This window comes from Glossina fuscipes, unplaced genomic scaffold (assembly GCF_014805625.2).
Source record: "Glossina fuscipes isolate IAEA_lab_2018 unplaced genomic scaffold, Yale_Gfus_2 1, whole genome shotgun sequence".
NCBI classification, from domain to species: Eukaryota; Metazoa; Arthropoda; class Insecta; order Diptera; family Glossinidae; genus Glossina; species Glossina fuscipes.
This window is the reverse complement of record NW_023998415.1, coordinates 16844715-16861883: the sequence shown is the minus strand read 5'-3', so window position 1 is coordinate 16861883 and position 17169 is coordinate 16844715. Positions and strand designations below refer to the sequence as shown.

At 36.3% G+C, this 17169-nt stretch overlaps 2 protein-coding genes across 2 annotated transcripts; both read left to right on the top strand.

Moving 5' to 3' along the window:
• Window positions 1–2665: 2665 nt before the first annotated feature.
• LOC119645229 (serine-rich adhesin for platelets) lies at window positions 2666–11319 on the top strand. The gene is made up of 5 exons (XM_038045289.1): window positions 2666–2983; window positions 3057–3630; window positions 3692–4214; window positions 4277–9244; window positions 9689–11319. The coding sequence occupies exons 2-5, from the start codon at window positions 3081–3083 to the stop codon at window positions 10827–10829; spliced, it is 7182 nt and encodes a 2393-aa protein (XP_037901217.1). The 5' UTR covers window positions 2666–2983; window positions 3057–3080; the 3' UTR covers window positions 10830–11319.
• Window positions 11320–14115: 2796 nt separating this feature from the next.
• On the top strand, window positions 14116–17147 carry LOC119631406 (transmembrane 9 superfamily member 3). Its single transcript, XM_038023574.1, has 8 exons — window positions 14116–14460; window positions 14513–14708; window positions 15224–15585; window positions 15640–15771; window positions 15840–16006; window positions 16078–16512; window positions 16569–16799; window positions 16884–17147. Exons 1-8 carry the CDS (start codon window positions 14368–14370, stop codon window positions 17026–17028), a joined length of 1761 nt encoding a protein of 586 aa, XP_037879502.1. The 5' UTR covers window positions 14116–14367; the 3' UTR covers window positions 17029–17147.
• Window positions 17148–17169: the final 22 nt, after the last annotated feature.

The following is a 17169-nucleotide window of genomic DNA, read 5'->3' as shown; positions in this document are numbered from 1 at the left end:
TTTTAAATAAACTTTGCAAGCAATTTTCCTCTATATACAAAAAAAAAAGAAGAAAACAAAAAAAAAAAAAAAAACATAATTATAGTAAAAAATGTTTTTTTATTTTTATTGTATAACCAAAATTATTACCTTGTTATTATTCCTGTATTAGTTATGTATTAAAAACAAAATCTAATATTAATGTGATTAAATTTGTATCTATTCGTACATTACACATCATTGTGATTAATTCCATTTTGTTTTCGCTTCTTGCTATATCTATCTATCTATGGCTTTGCCTGAATTAAAATACAAAAAATGCGTACACATTTTCTTAAAATTATAGATTTACAAGAAAAAAAAAAAAATGTTGGTACACGTCGCTTAATTTACTAATCTCCCGAAACCAAATTCTGTCGATATATGCGACTAGGCTCTTGTTGTTGTTGAGACACATGTCATAAGGTATGTTTTGTGTGTGTGCGATTTGGATGACAAGATTGATATGGAAATGTTTCATTACGACGCTTCTATCGCCATAGCATACTTAATACAAAATAAAAAAACAACATTTATATAACAAGAAAGAACATTTTCTTCTCTGATGCCTAATTATCAGTCGTAACGCCACAATATATTCCTAAATCACGACGATGCTTACTTATAACACAGTAAATATGTACCAATGTTGCAGAACTTGCTGAAATTAAGTATGAAGACGAGATTTCCCCACGAAGATAAACAATAGCAAATAAAAGTCATTTTGGAAAACTTCATCAAAGCAGTTGCGTAAGTTTATAGAAGAGATTTATGACATAAATGGAAATCCGGAGAATTGATTTGAGAAATATCCTAGAGATGAAATAGAATTCGAGATAATACAATACAAATGCCTAGAACGTCACTGAGTAAGCCAACCAACAAATTGATTGGTGTTACTATATTTAAGTAATTGTTTAAAAAAAATCCACTGGGTTTTTTTTTTTTTTACAAGAGCAAGTCATGGGGAGATTAAATGACATCGTAGCTTGAAAAAGTCTAACAGTTTTCCCTTTGTTCCGCTTGAAAATCATCTTCACATGTGTCATTAAGCAGATTTCTCGATCAATTCGCTAAGGTATCATCTTAGGGGATAATAAAACAAGCGAAATATTAGCCATTAACTGGTTTGTAAAGCAAATATTTATATTTACGTAGAAACCATATTCACCTTAACATGAATTTACTTTTTAAATTTTTTTTATTAATTCCAGTAAATTATTTATTCCTTATTTTATTTATACACGTTGTTGATCAACAGACAACATACTCAAAACTTAAGCACACTGAAGGTACCCTAACAAAAAAAAAAAAAAACAGTATATACACATGCGCAGATCGAAGCATACGTTTCTAATTTGCAGATTTTTGAAACAAAGAATAATTTTTAGAAATATTTCCGACTTTTTAGCCAAAATCCTTATATTGTGACCGTACTCCATGCTCGCTCACTCAGGATCACGAAGATCCCTGAATTGCACAGCCTTCTAGCTTTATGTATTACCGACGTCTATTGGGGACAAATATAATGAATTTAGGGCTTAAGTTTAAATTTTCCTACTTGCAAATGCTCTGACGTGCTATCCAAACTTGGGGTCAGTTATATCGAGGATTTGCGTACAAACAAAGCAACTTTGTGTTATTATTTTGTTTTTAAATCCAATATTTTCAAAAGTTGACCAAAAAAAAGTTCTGCAAATTGTGTGAGCAATATTTCTGTTTAAAAAAAAAAAAGGTGCTCACGTTAAGATAATCAAAATAAGAACAACATTTACCAACTTGTTTCGAGCCGGTCTGTGCTAGTGATCTTAATAAACTAACTTAACTGCCTTTTTAAAATTTTTCTTGGCATCAAATTCTATCAAAGAGAACGAAACAATTTCGCCGTCTCTAATGCAAGCATCGAAATACAATATATATAAATAACAACAGCCGTCTCTGCTAACGATAGCGCTGTTTCATTTTTTTGGTGAATAATTGGGAGCATAAAGCTTTTATTATAAATTTTGATAGCTCGTTAGGTTTGTTTACTTCAACTGAGTTTTTATTCCGAATCTTAACCGCTCATAGTAAAAACTGTGAATGTTCCGGAAAAACCAATATGAAATTTCATATCTAATAAGAAATTTTGCGTGTTTTTGATGGGTATATAGGAAAATTTTAAGAACAAATTGCAATACTATTGAATGGAATTTCAATTGAGGAAATTATGAGTTTTCTTATTGCATAGCTTGAATATTGACTACCACTTCTGATAACAATTCCAAGTTAACCTTTATAGCAAGTGCTACAATTAAGACCGCGAAACCAATAAATTGGAAAAATGCATTTATTGTTAAAAAGATAATCGATAGTTTCTTTTTCAATATCTATTTTGTAATTACTAAATTGATTCATATTGATTTCATCTTTTAAAAAGAAAAGATAATAATCTGATTTAATAATTTTTTTATGATTTGCTTTTTTCGCTCATAAAAAAATTTGGGATATATTTTCTATACGCTTTTCTCTCCACATTTATAAAAATATTTAGTATAGGAATTAAATTGGAAAACACTGTTGTAATTTGTAGTTTTAGAACCGGGAGCTATTGTATACTTGAAGAAGTAATAACAGCTCTTTTTCACATTTTGTTTTAGCAGAAGAAGAAGCAGAGAAAAAAAGATTTTTTTCGTTGAATGCGTTTGGTTTTAAGTTAATTACATAAAAAAAAAAAAAATTCGAACGTAAAACGTTCAAAAATTAATAAACCGTCAACATATTAAAAAAATAAAACAATTACATTGTCAAGATGTATATGAATTTGAAAGAAATAACAATGGGTTGCTGAGTGAAAATCGTATATAAAAAAAGGTTGCACGCACCAATATTAATTGATTTGTAACCAGCAGCTTTGTTCATTGAAGTGATTTTTTTTGTCGTCTTCTGATATGGATTCACTAAAATTAATTGTGTGGGAAATCGGGTTAGAAAAGGATGCATATGATATCTGAGGTAAAACGATTGAATTGTGAATGATTTTTATTGTTTCGTAAAAGGTAAAGAATCGTACGGAAAAAAATATGAAAATGTCTAAAACTGATGAAAGTAAAGTGCTCAAAGCTAATGCAAATGTTGAGGAGATAGAAGCAAAGAACAAGAACATTGATGATAGTGGTGCAGGCACGGCTACTAATATCGTTAATAAGAATGATATTGTAAAAGTGACAGTAGAAGGAGTGGCTAAGCTTTCGTTTGCTTTCCTTGAAGAAATGCAAGGCGGTGATAGCAGTCTTGAACCAGGAGAGGTTAAAACGCCCACTCCCGGCTCAAGCCCAGTAATGTGCCGAGATGTTACACCCACGCGAGCAGATAGAGATCAACCTCCGTCCAAGCAGCTAGCTAAGGAGTCTTTGGCAAAAGCCCTGAAAACTGTCTCGCAAATGGAGGCGGAGGCTTGCGAAGAAAAGGTTCGTGCAATATTGGAACTAGACGCAAAACGACGCAAAGAGGAAATAGAAAAACGCAAGCAAGAAGCCGATAGACGTCGTCAATCCGGTGAATTGGATTCAGATGAGGAGAGAAAGCGTAGAGCAAAGGAAGAACGCAAAAGATTGAAAAAACTGAAAAAAGGTAAATTTCAAATATGATTTTTTTTAATCCTTTATACAGTACGTTTTCAACAAATTTTTAGTACAAAGAGTAGCAGAAAAGGTTTTGTCAGGTGGTAATGAGGATGAAATTGTTAACAATGAAGACGATGGTAATCCTGAAAACAAAAAGCGTAAGATTTCTACGTCTACGAAAGACGATGAAAGTGAAGGGTTGTGTTCTTCTGGCGATTCTTCAGTTGAGCAAACAGAAAAAATGTCTTCGATTCCGAGTTCGATCACGATAGCTCCGGCGCCTATTGCTGTGCGCTATCCACTTCATCCCCCTCACTTGACGCACGTGTATCCAGACGCCTTTCTGCCGTATCGTTCCATGAATCTTTTTATGCGTGGGCCTCGCCCCGATTTTCCTCACATAAGACCAGGATTTTTGCCGCGCGGTCGGGGTGGCATGCGTCTTCGGATGCCCTTCCCAGGTTTTCGTCCTCCGTTTTTTGTAACAGGGCCTCACAGGCATATTCCGCCCCAGCCGGTGCATCGGCCACCACATACGCCACCACCAGCGAGGGGTCATTCACCAATTTTGCCACCTAATACAGATCTAATGTAAGCCTTTCTAAGTTTCGAGTTTCTAGTTAAACTCCTTAATTACACTTTTTTTTTATAAGGTGGACAAAAAGCAAACCTTCTATTTCGTATGCATTTAAAGCAACTAACCGGGAGTACAAACTTCAGCACAACACTGCCGGTAATGAACACAAACCATTTTTTAACCAACACACGAGTTCACCAAAAACCCATAATTCCGAGGAAGAAGACGTTTTGCCAAAAATTATGTCCAAAAAATTGTCGCAGTCAAAAGAACGTACAAAATTGAAAAAAATTCGTGAACGCGATAATAAAAAACACAGAAAGAAGTCTATAGCGGTGAAGAAGAAAAAAGCGGAGAAGTCCAGTAAAAGAAAGATAGAAAAGATACGTAAGTCGTATGGACAAAAAGATAAAGCCACGAAAAGTGTGAAAGAATCGAGTGTAATGACTCAAGAGAAATTAATAGAAACGCCAACCATACCGGAAGTGTGGACCGTACTAGAAAATATCAAAATAGAAAAACTAGAAAATACTGAAATAAAAATTGAAGATATCACACTTAAAGTGAAGCCTTTGCCCATTATTCAAGTGAAAAGCGAAATTTTTGAAAACGAAGATAAGGAGGAACATAAAAAGGCATCGAACGAAATCCTTAGCAGAGAAAAAAGCGACGAATATGATATGTTTGCTGATTCCCCTCCTGCAACTCAGACAAAAAAAACTTCTACGCCACACAAGGCAGAAGTAGTCTACAAAATATCTGACAGCATCCCAACTTCAAACCTCTTAAGTGAAGCACAAAAATCGTGCGCGGAACAACGCAGTATTACACCACCATTGCCACAGCTAAATGAAAAAATTGGTAGTAAAGTGTCTCTGGAAAGCACTCTAGAAATCAAAAAGCGCATTGACAAGCTCTTACAGAAGGATGACTTGAGCATGGGGGCGATAGAAGCCTCCAAAGAGATTTTGTTAAAGAAAGCACTGAAGCATAAAAGTATGAAAGAGAATGCAACACAAGATAAAGACAGCAAATCAAATCAAAGCAAACAATTCAAGGAAAAAGATGATGCGCCCAAAAGTAAAGAAAAGGACACTCGCCATCATAATAGGGAAAAGATGCGTGAGAAGGAGAAAGAAAAAGAAAAGGTTGGAGAAACTAATGAGAAAGAAAAGAGAAATGAAGAGAAAGAAAAATACGTACCTAGGAAAGATAAAATTGACTGCCAAAAAGAGAAGGAAAAGGAAAAATCAAAAGAGTTGCAAAAAGTAACTAATATTTCCAGAGATAAATCCAGGGATAAGGAGAAGGAATTTGTTAAAGAAAGGGATCGTCAGCGAGACGGGAATCGTGAACGACCGGGTTCCAAAGTAGTACCACCTAACTATCGCAATCCTTTCAAACGTTCCATCTCGAAAGATCGTTTCTTAGGCCGCATTCACAGTAATCGTCGAACACGAACTAAGAGTCGAGAGCGGGAAGCTCGACCGAGATACAAGCTTTCTGTCGAACGTAAGTCAATTGATCGTTTATCTAAAAATTCTAGTAGAATGTCAAGAAGCGTTCATCAACTCCCTAACCGGCGTTCAAGCTCTCAGCATCGTTCCCGTTCGGGCGAAAAAATTTTAAAATCATCTAGGGATTCTTTGCATAGTGGCCGTGAGTACAAGCGCAAGGAAAGAGAACAAATATCATCACAAGAACGTAGTGCAAAGAGCAAACTTTCCAAATCGACATCTCCCCCCGTGGAAAAACGTATAGATTCAAAGACGATAAAAGCCACCGAATCTACACGATATGGCAGTGAAAGGACTAGTTCTTCTAAAACGATCAGGGAAGAAACAGATAAAATAAAGTATTCTAAACAAGATTCTCTGACGAAGAAAAAAAATGAAAGAAATGCGGCGAAAAAGCCGCTTTCATTTACGGCAGCTGAGTTTTTATTTCCCGAAGACGGCGACGATGAGGTGTTGGCAACCGATGATGAGAATACCGTTGATTCTTTCAGTCAAGCAGGCAATTTAAAGTCGCCCAGCGACAAAGAACAGAGCCCTGATACCGATGATTATATGGACAATTGGGAAAATGACGACGTAGACTTGGATAACAATTCAAACACTCCAGGCGGTGGTAGTTTAACCCCAAAACGTTCGTCACCAGATCTAATGTTAGAGGAAGACTCGTTTGTTGCCCGTTTTGCCAACCCCAGTCCGCCCTCAGAGTTGCTGCATCAGGCAAGCCAAAACGTGACAGAAGGAACAAAGTCTGTAATGAGGATAAGAACAACACCCGTTAGCACACCTCCAATAATGGAAAAAATCAGTAGTATGAATAAAACAATAGTTAACCCATACGCAAAGCAATCAGGCGAGATGACAAAAAAGAAAACTGAACTATTTGGCATGAAAGAAATTTACGATCAATTTATTAAAAGCGTTGAGGCATCTGGAGTCGATCTGAAACCGCAACCTAAGCCTATTGAGTTTGTGTCCAGATCGAGTAACGTTCAAATTGATGATATTTCGTTACAGTCATCATCACATAATGAGGATCCGTTGTCAAGATCTTCAACATCGTCAACATCATCATCATCATCATCGTCTTCCTCAGAGAGTAACAGCTCTTCCAGTTCATCGTCATCATCGTCATCATCTTCGTCGAGTGCCTCTTCTTCAGAAGACAGTAATGATGCGGAGACTTTTGAGAAGTCTTTAGAAAACTTACCAAAGAAAGCGAAACATGAGGATGGCGACTTTGCGCTCTGCAATTCTGTAGAATTAAAATCGAAACCTTTATCGTTAGATAACGTTCCGAAGGAAATTATACCATTAGCTGAACTTGAAAAACATATTAAGGAAGTGTCACCTAAAATAGATCCAAGTCCTCGCACACCATCCCCACCTCAAAAATCGTTAGTACCGCAGTTACCACTGGCGTCAACACCTGCACAAACAACAGTCGTGCAATTTTCAAATACCGCTCTTCCACCGTCTCAAGGCCCGTTAACATCCCAACCATCAGTTGCTACTAATACACAAGCCAGAGCTCCTAGATCTGACGCTACCAAAGATTTTAAAAAGTTAAAAAATTTGGAAGCTAATCTAGCTCGCATTCAAATGATGAAGGCCAATTATGATTCTTCAGATGAGATTAGTGAAGAGCTGCATAAAATGGAAATGTTGCTGTTAAAGGAGAAGAAACTCATTTTGCAGAAATATGCGAAGTCACCGATAAAGACTGACAAAAACACGGCAACTACAACGGCTCCTAACAAATCTTTAACAGGTGGTTTGTTTGTGCCTTCTTTACAGCAAGCTGAGACACCGTCAACTAACGCAGAGAGTGTTGCCGTTCCCGTGCAAACGCCACAACCTCCCATAGTCGCGGAGGAAACTAACAGAATTTTTGACACTAATCGGGAAGCCATAAAATTAACGATCTCGTCTTTGAAGCTGTCGAAAACACCAACGATTTTCAAAAGTTCATTTGACGATGATGCGGATAAAAACGCAAAGATGGCCGCTGATAATGAAGAAGCCGATTTTACGGAGAAGTTAATTAAGCCGGTGAAAGAAATAGCTATTGTTAAACCCATAATGGAATCGAAAGAATATCGTTCAAGAGATTCACATCGACATCGACGCTCTCCGGGCTACACAAGCGGTCGTGAACGTCCTCGTTCACCATCACCTCGGTATCGAGAGCGTTCGCGGCGTTCATCTTCGCGATCACGTACAAGTCCTCAGCGGCGAGGGCGAGGACGCTCTTTATCAGTTAGTCCACCAAGACGCAGCTCTCGTTATAGCTCGCCCGTACGAAGAGTTGGGCAATCGTCAAGATTTCGTTCATCTGCACGACGAACACGAAGTCGTTCTCGTAGTGCTAGTACTAATCGGTCATTGCTTAACAGACGTGGTAAAGACTTAAGTCCTTCGAGACGCCGCCGCGGACCAACGCAGGATAGTCATTATAAAAAATTTTCACGTTCCCGAAATTCTCGTTCACGGTCACCACAAAGACCGCGATCGCCACGAACTCCGCCATCACGCAGACGTTCTTATAGTTCAGACCGTTACTCCAGGTCTCCGTTACCTTTTAAACCACCTTCACCACCTATGCGTCGCAGCATTTCCCCTACCGATTCACAAAATTCTCGAAGATCAAGATCTCCGTTGTCTCCAAGGCGGCCAAGAACGCCAAGGTCACCTCCATCTCCAGCCACCCGGTATGATGACCATAGACGTAGACGAGAAGAAAGCTTTGAACGACATTCATTGTCTCCACAGCAGCAATATTACATTTCGGAGACAGGTGGTTCAGCTGGAATTCCTTCGACCGCTTCTCCATATTATTATAACGTATCGCCAAATCGCATTTCTCTGGACGCACGCATTAATATTGTCCTCAATGGACCACCACCATCGGTAAACGAAGCTCCCACTTCTTATGAAAGCTATGCGGGCTACGGACAATATGGTGGTGCGGCATATATGTCTGTACCGCCGCAACCTATGCCTAATGACGGTGGTGCTTATTATACTAATCCATACGTCCCCATGGGACCTAGCGGGGAACCGCTTATAGCTCCGCACTTGCATCATCCCCATTCTCATAGTTCTTCTGGTCATCACCCATTAGGATCAAATTATACTAACTTAACCGCAATAAGCAATGTAATGACTACTGCGAGCCACACACATTCAAGCAATTATTATTATAATGAATTTTGTACTCCACCGCAAAGTAATACAACTACATCGGTTCTCAAAGAGCTGCCAAAAGCAGCAGCTGTGGCGGTTCAAAAAGGGAATGTATTGGAAATTGTTCCTTCCAATGTGGAAACAATTACAGACATCCATTCAGTAAAATCATCGACATCAGATTATCCAAAGAAGACGAAGCTTAAGAGCGCCATTTCATGGAAAGAAGAGGTCAATAGTCGTCACATTAAATCTGCCGTAATGCGTCTAAATTGCGAGAATGATAATGCCAAGAGAAGCATACTGAAACAGCGGGCAGCAGATGTAGAAATCAACAAATCCGAGTAAGTGTGTGATTAGAAATGTCCTTAGAAATAACCTACAACATGTATTTCGATCCGTTCGCTTTGATAAATGTAAAATTCTCTATCTCTTCGAAGCGTTAAGCTATTTTCGAGGAAGTTGATAATTTGGATTAACATATACGTGCAATTTATGAATAAATTGAATTTGATCGATATCTTTACACTTTACACATACTATGTATGAGGATCGATCTGATTAAAACGAAGTACATTTCGAGTCGGACCTAGTAGTCCATGTCTGCTACTATTGTTTGATCTTTTTAATTTTTATTTACTATAAGATGAAATATGGATTCGGCTAAAATTGTTTCACTAATCCCGTTTCCTTAGACTTTTAACATCAATGCTTAATTAATAATGATTTAATTTGAATTAAAAGGCAATTGTTTACTACTTTCAACTAATTATATTTCATTTTTGCAGAAAATCTGAAAAGAAAAAAGTTTATTTTGAGGATGGCATTTATCCGAGTCGTGACAGCGGAGATGAGGACCGCAAAATAATCGAAGAGAAGGTGAGACGTAAAGTTTTGCGTTTACGCAAGAAGCGTGGCATTGATATCCCAGCAGCTCGGCAAATTATTGAAGAAAGTCTTTCGCAAAAACCAAGATCCAAAATAGATCCGGTTTTAGAGAAACTACCTTGTCCACCACCACCACCTACTTTGGTTCCATCAAATTTTGAACAACCAATCTATTTAAAACCGCCTACGCCAGTACCTTTTTTGTATTACCATTTTGATGCCGTTGTACATTCAATGTTTGTGTCGCCATTGGAACGACCTATACCACCACGCTTGCTAAATCCCAAATGTATGCCACCTGGGCAGCAACAATTAACAACACCAACACAATCGGCTACGATCGCTGGTAACGTGCGATCACCCCTAAATGTCAATTCTTCGGGCGTTAAAAAAGAAGTTAACGTCACGATGAGTCGTAATCCGCGCGTTGGCGATCATCAATCAGCTAGTTCTTCTTCGAATATTCAAAGTCCCATACCGGTAACGATGAGTAAGGGAGCTGGACTAATGCCGTCATATCAAGGATCAATTTCACCGCAAATGTCACCGCTTCAAACACCGCCAACGCCAGCGCGTCACAACAGTTTACCAATGGGTTTTGTAGGTATGCGCCTTAACAATTTTTTGCGTTTGCCGCCCTCTCCATTAACTAGACCGTCAGTTTCATCATCTTCAGTAAAAAGTAGTAAAGCGAATATACCGGTCGTGGGAGGCACTGTTGTCTCAACAGTCGGTATAAGGCATCAAACTTTTAATATGACTTCGTTAGCCCCGGGGGTGTTACCACCGCCAGCGCCAGCTAATGAATTTAACGCTCCTACATACAATTCTCAAATACCTACAGTTGGGTATCCTATTCCGGCAAGACATCCTTACTTTGCGTCGTCACATGTAGCTGCGGTTACAATGTACGGCGTAATGCGCGGACAATCACCTATCCAACGTCCCAATTCGCAAGCCGATAAAGATAAACATGCCGGCAACACAAACGCTAGTCCTCAGGCCATGATAGCGCCCTACAATGTAAAAAAGGCTGTATAAAGTTCAAGTAAATACGAGGCGGTCCTTATTCAATCTTTATCATATTTTATGGCGGTAAAGTAAAAGAGAATTTATCGTTTTTAATAAAGCTACTATTATCATTGGAATGTAATTTTTACTATTACAATGGTGAACAACACACACATATACTCATAGACATGCCGCGTGCGCGCATTTGAACTTACGAGTCTATGTTTTAACGGCATTTATTTGAAGTCTTTTTTAACACTATCATTTTCATCATTTTTTTCCTTTTATAATGTGCGAATTCGAATATTCTGCGTATTATACAATGATATGTTCATTTAATTTCAATGTTTTTCTAATTGTATTATATTATCAGATCATTTACACAGAAGAAGTATTTAATTCGTGCACTTTTTTCTCCAAGTCGAAATAATAAATATTGTTAAACAGTTCCACGTTGAGTACACTGTGAAGAAAGGAGAACCGAGTTTGGATTTGGTTTTTGATTAGTGTTCATTAAATTAGTTGTAATTATCTGAGAACTTAATCTATACATGTATTTAGTTTTTATTAAAAAAATGGAAATACACTTTATCAAATAAAAAAAAAAAATAAAAAAAAAAATGAAAAAAAGATTAAACAACATAATCATTTATTAAAATATATTGGCTTAATTGTATTCATCCTATTCAATTAGCCACTGTGATGTAAGTCGGGTAGAATGATAAACAAAAAAAGATTTTTTTTCAAAAAGCCGCCGATTGCATGGCACAGTTTTTATCGTTATGCGCGTACTCTTGCTAGAGGGTAGGTAGACAAATTTTTCTGAAATTATATATGTATGTTCTTAGATTACTTACACAAACTTGGGGCCCCAAGCTACTCGAATTACTGATATTATTATAGGGCAATGGCAACCTGAGTTTTCGCAAGGATAGTAGAAAAAAATCATATGAAATCGTGAACTTGTTACAAACTATATTTATTTCATTCCGCATTTCTCGTCTCATTTATTCCCTTCAATGGTTACTTACCATGTGTTTTAGATCTAGTTGCACGCACATGCCGATGAGATTATCAATTAACAAAGTGTTTGCAAAGGAAATCTGATTTTCCGGTGCGTTGAATGTTCAGTCTCTGTTACAACAAACAACTTTTGACATTTGAATAAATTCTCTTTGATCTCTTATAGAGTTTTTAATTAATTTCTTCATTAATATAATTTTCCATATTTTCGTAACGTGTTTGCTCAAACTTACACACGATGTGAGAGCATAGTTCAAAGCGCTTAGTGCATTCGAGAGTTCTTGCATTCAATCTAAGCCCTTAATAATTAATGTTCCTTTTTATGTTTTATAAGCTTTCTATTTATCCGTCAGTGTGGAAACTTCCAATCGATACTGTGAGCACTTCCCGATATCCATCCATGCGAAAATTTTGTATACTCCCTGCGTTACAACGACCATGCCACGTGCCCCATGTGATACTACCGAACGATTTGTCTTATATATATAAAAACACTCCGCCTTTACATTTAACCCAGGTTTCTATGCCTGCAAAAAATCAGTAGTCATTTTGGGCCAGATGTGTAGAGCATGATGGGAAAGCGTAATTCATTCAATTCACCAATCGTTTTCATCAACTTATGACAAGGAATATTGTTTTAGTGAAACAGCAGTTTTTGCTTTGCATGTGCATGTGAGTCCGTTTTTTCTTCGTTTCTATACTAAATCAATTCAATAGTGCTATGTAGCACTTGTAATTGAGACGTTGCCTCTGTTCAACGTAGTCGATGAACACAATAGCAAGCGCGTCCCAAAATACGAATGCCATGACTTTGCCAGCAGGTTTCTGAACTTTTCTGCTGCTTTCCATTCGGTCGACTACAGATTTAACTCAGGAGTATGGTAATGAATGAACGTTCAGTATCATCGATAGCAGTCAGTAATAGTTGATATTGGTGATACACATACCACATATGAAATTCGATTTTATCCTTTCGCTTTGAAAATTACAAATTTGGTATAACTGGAAAGTCTTGTAAACTAATTGTCAGAAGGATCTGAAATTTTGATACGTCTCATTTGAAAGCTAGTACTACTCAAGAAACATAAAGGTCAGTGAATATCGTTGCCATAGACATGTCAGAGCGTCGTGGCTCACGAGGCTGACATAATGAAGTGTTATTTCTACTTTCGGGTTGGGGCTACAACTTTGCCGACTTTTTATTCCCCAATCATATGGTCTTGCATGTATATATATATATATATATATACATATATATATATAAATAAAATGAAAAGAAAAAAACACGCAAGATATGATAAATTTTATGATTATTTATCTGATTTAGGTTTATCTTACACTAATGCACATTTTTTTTTCATTACGTGGTTTTGGTTTATACATTATTGTATTTAATCAATAATTAATCACTAAATAAACAATCACGTTTACCATTTAATTGTATTATTAATTACGATATAAATAAGATTGAGAAGACTATAAGGTCTCTTTCAGTACAAATAATTGAGAAAAAATACTAGATAGGATAACTCGGACAATTGTTCAGTTCAAAAAAAATTAAATATAATTACTTAATTAACATTACGCATTACCCTAAGGATTATAAAATTTATTTTATTAAAGAGTGATAAGTGGCAATTTCCAAATTATGGATCAATTAATACACAAGAGAGCTTTCGATGGCGGCATGAATTTAAGGAACAAATTATGAAGATAAACAATATTGCCATTTTTTATAAATTTATTGTTTATGTTTACGTTGATTTCTTTATTTTTGGTTCTAAAATCATATGCTTTTGTTTCCACTTTCCTGTAGAACAATCTGGTGACGCGGCTGCCTATTGCGTTAACATACTTGCGAATTTTTGACCCGATAATTAAAATGATACCTCGTTGTGCCAATCGCCTTATTGATTGATATGTTATATATATATATCTATATATGTATATCGCTGCTTTACAAACAACCAAACGAGTATAATATGCGAGAGTGATTTGTGAAGAAATAGACAATTTACATCTTCATATGTTCGACGCTTTGGAAATTTTACAACAATATGTTAAAAAAAAAACAATGTGGATAACATTTGCCGATCATTTTGCGGGATTTCACAAAGTAAGACCCACATATGAATTTAGAAAGTTAACCGAAACTACTAAAACGTTTTTGTTATATCACTAAACGATAAACTCTGGGCAGCTCTGATTTTGAGAAATCGCAAACGATAGGAACAAGAAGAAGAAGAAGAAGCACAAATAAATTGGAGTACGGATCAATTTTTTTTTTTGCAATTTGAAGAGGAAATCTCTTATATGATAAATTAAAAAAATTAATATCGTTTGAATGATTATCGATTATCACATAAGATTGTATTTAAATATTTGGCCTTCAATCTATTCGCAAAGACGATAAAGCGCACACAGCAATTCTGAAGGTTTATGCCGACAACTAGGAAACCTGGCCACGTAGAAATTCTGCATTTAAATAACAATTGCCAAACCGTGTAACAAAAGTAAACAATTAGGAGCCGCTTCTTGTATACAAATGGCGGCAGCGTATATATTTGAAGTACTTACGTTATTGACTATTCTATTTAGTAATTGCCTACGAGGGGCAGCAGATGAGCATACACATAAGGTAAACATTTAAGTACAAGATGGAGGAGATAAATATGCATTATAATCCTTAGTACAATGATGGCGAGGAAGTGGTGTTATGGATGAATACTGTGGGTCCTTATCATAATCGACAAGAGACTTATGCTTATTTTAGTTTGCCATTTTGTCGCGGATCAAAAACCAGTATCTCACATTATCACGAAACGTTAAGTGAAGCTCTGCAGGGTGTGGAATTAGAATTCAGCGGCTATGAAATTGATTTCAATCGTAAGTTTCCAAATGACACAGTAATATAATAACTGTGGATCACGTGAAGCATGCATGCGAATGAATTGTCTCTTAAAATAGAATTCCCTTTGAAAAGCACAGAAAAATTTTGCTTGCTTTATTCGAGCATGAAATTCGAACGGAAACAGCTTATAAAAATAAAAAAAAAATTATAAAAGTTTTTCGCCAAACTACTTGTAGTTGTTTCGAGAAGTTTGGCAGAAGCAAGATGACGTAGGGGTGATGGGGGTTTGTCGTATGATCACGCCTAGAATGAATCACGAAATGAATCTTGAGGTAAAAAATGTGAGTTTCTTCTTAGGTATGGGTATATGTCAATGTTTGTATTCAGACGTACGTATTTGTGTTCAGAATTTCACATATACTAAACGCTCGAAATTGGTTTTATATCTTAATCATATCTATTTCATGGAAAACGTTTTGTTTATAAATGCATTATAAAAGTCATAGGAAGAATTGTCGCCCACTTCGACTTTTAATTTATTTATTTTAAGGTGATGTGCCCCCGACGGCATTTTGCATGGTTCATTTGAATGAGGATAAAGTTAAAGCCTTCACATATGCTGTCATAAATGAGTACTGGTATCAAATGTATATCGACGGTCTGCCAATATGGGGTAAAGTTGGTGAGAAAGATGAAAATGATGGAAAATATTATATATATAGCCATAAGAAATTCGATATTGGTCGTAACGGCCAGCAAATTGTTGATATTAATTTGTCTACCGAAAAGAAGGAACTCTTGGTGGCGGGAGCTAAAATTAAATTCTCCTATGAAGTTAATTGGAAACCAAGTGTTGTAGAGTTCAAAGATCGCTTCGATAAATATTTGGATCCTAAGTTTTTCCAGCATAGGGTAAGTATGGTACGTAGTTTTGTTCTCAGTTTCTTATCTTTGACATATTTATAGATTCATTGGTTCAGTATTTTTAATAGTTTTATGATGGTTATATTTTTGGTGGGATTAGTATCCATGATTTTAATGCGCACATTGCGCAAGGATTATGCTCGCTATAGCAAGGATGAGGAAATGGATGATATGGTAAGTTCGCATTGAAATTTATATATAATATCGAATGGTAAACTTGTATCAAAACTTTTTCAAAAAAGGAGCGTGATTTGGGTGACGAATATGGTTGGAAACAAGTTCACGGTGATGTTTTTCGTTCACCGCCACACTCCTTAGTCTTTTCAGCCTTAATTGGTGCTGGTTATCAATTAATATCTGTTGTGTTTTGCGTTATTTTGTTTGCAATTGTAGGGGAATTATATACCGAGTAAGTGCTTTTTTAGTAAATTTTCAAAACCATTTTTTTTTTTTTTGTAATTTTATTTTTCAACTATGCAGACGTGGTTCGATGTTGTCTACAGCTATATTTGTGTATGCGGCTACTTCACCTATTAACGGTTACTTCGGCGGTTCTTTATATGCCCGCTTAGGCGGACGAATGTGGATACGGCAAATGCTAACATCAGCTTTTATGGTGCCTGTGTTTGTTTGCGGTACTGCATTTTTTATAAATTTCATAGCCATCGGTTATCATGCCTCGCGTGCAATCCCTTTTGGTACTATGGTGGCAGTTACCTGTATATGTTTTTTTGTCATTTTACCATTGACTTTGGTGGGCACTGTAGTAGGTCGCAATTTAGATGGTCAACCCGATTATCCATGCCGTGTTAACGCTGTTCCCAGACCTATACCTGAAAAGAAATGGTTTATGGAACCGGTCATTATTATACTGTTGGGCGGAGTTTTACCATTCGGCTCCATTTTCATAGAAATGTTCGTTTTCTAATAAATAAGTACTACCTACTCACCTAATAATTATATATTTTTAGGTATTTCATCTTCACTTCATTTTGGGCTTATAAAATCTATTATGTATATGGTTTCATGTTGTTAGTCTTTACAATATTAACCATTGTTACGGTGTGTGTAACCATTGTTTGTACATATTTTTTGTTAAACGCTGAAGACTATAGGTGGCAATGGACCAGTTTCATGTCAGCTGCCTCCACTTCTATTTATGTTTACGCCTATTCATTCTATTACTTCTTTTTTAAAACAAAGTAAGTTCAAAAAATTATTGATAAGAGAGAAATGATGTCTGAAGTTATATTTTCTTTTATCATTCAATTATTTCTTCATTTCAGAATGTATGGTTTATTTCAGACGGCCTTTTATTTCGGTTATATGGCGTTATTTAGCGGTGCTTTAGGTATTATATGCGGCACAGTAGGCTATGTCGGCACAAGTTTTTTCGTACGAAAAATTTACTCTAATGTAAAAATAGATTAATTATTTCTTCTTCAAAATCCTGTTTCCTTCTTTTCAAAAATACACACAAGTTTTACCCTTCAATAATTTAAGTTATCCTTTTTTTCAGTTCCCGTCTTTAATCTTTTCCAATATGTCTTACAATTCTTCATTATAATATTT

Coding starts and splice junctions, on each gene's coding strand:
- LOC119645229 (XM_038045289.1), top strand. CDS start 3,081: ATGAAAATGTCTAAAACTGATGAAAGTAAAGTGCTCAAAGCTAATGCA. Junction 3,631..3,691: donor ATTGAAAAAACTGAAAAAAG/GTAAATTTCAAA, acceptor ACAAATTTTTAG/TACAAAGAGTAGCAGAAAAG. Junction 9,245..9,688: donor GTAGAAATCAACAAATCCGA/GTAAGTGTGTGA, acceptor TCATTTTTGCAG/AAAATCTGAAAAGAAAAAAG.
- LOC119631406 (XM_038023574.1), top strand. CDS start 14,368: ATGGCGGCAGCGTATATATTTGAAGTACTTACGTTATTGACTATTCTA. Junction 16,007..16,077: donor GTAGGGGAATTATATACCGA/GTAAGTGCTTTT, acceptor TCAACTATGCAG/ACGTGGTTCGATGTTGTCTA. Junction 16,800..16,883: donor TACTTCTTTTTTAAAACAAA/GTAAGTTCAAAA, acceptor TCTTCATTTCAG/AATGTATGGTTTATTTCAGA.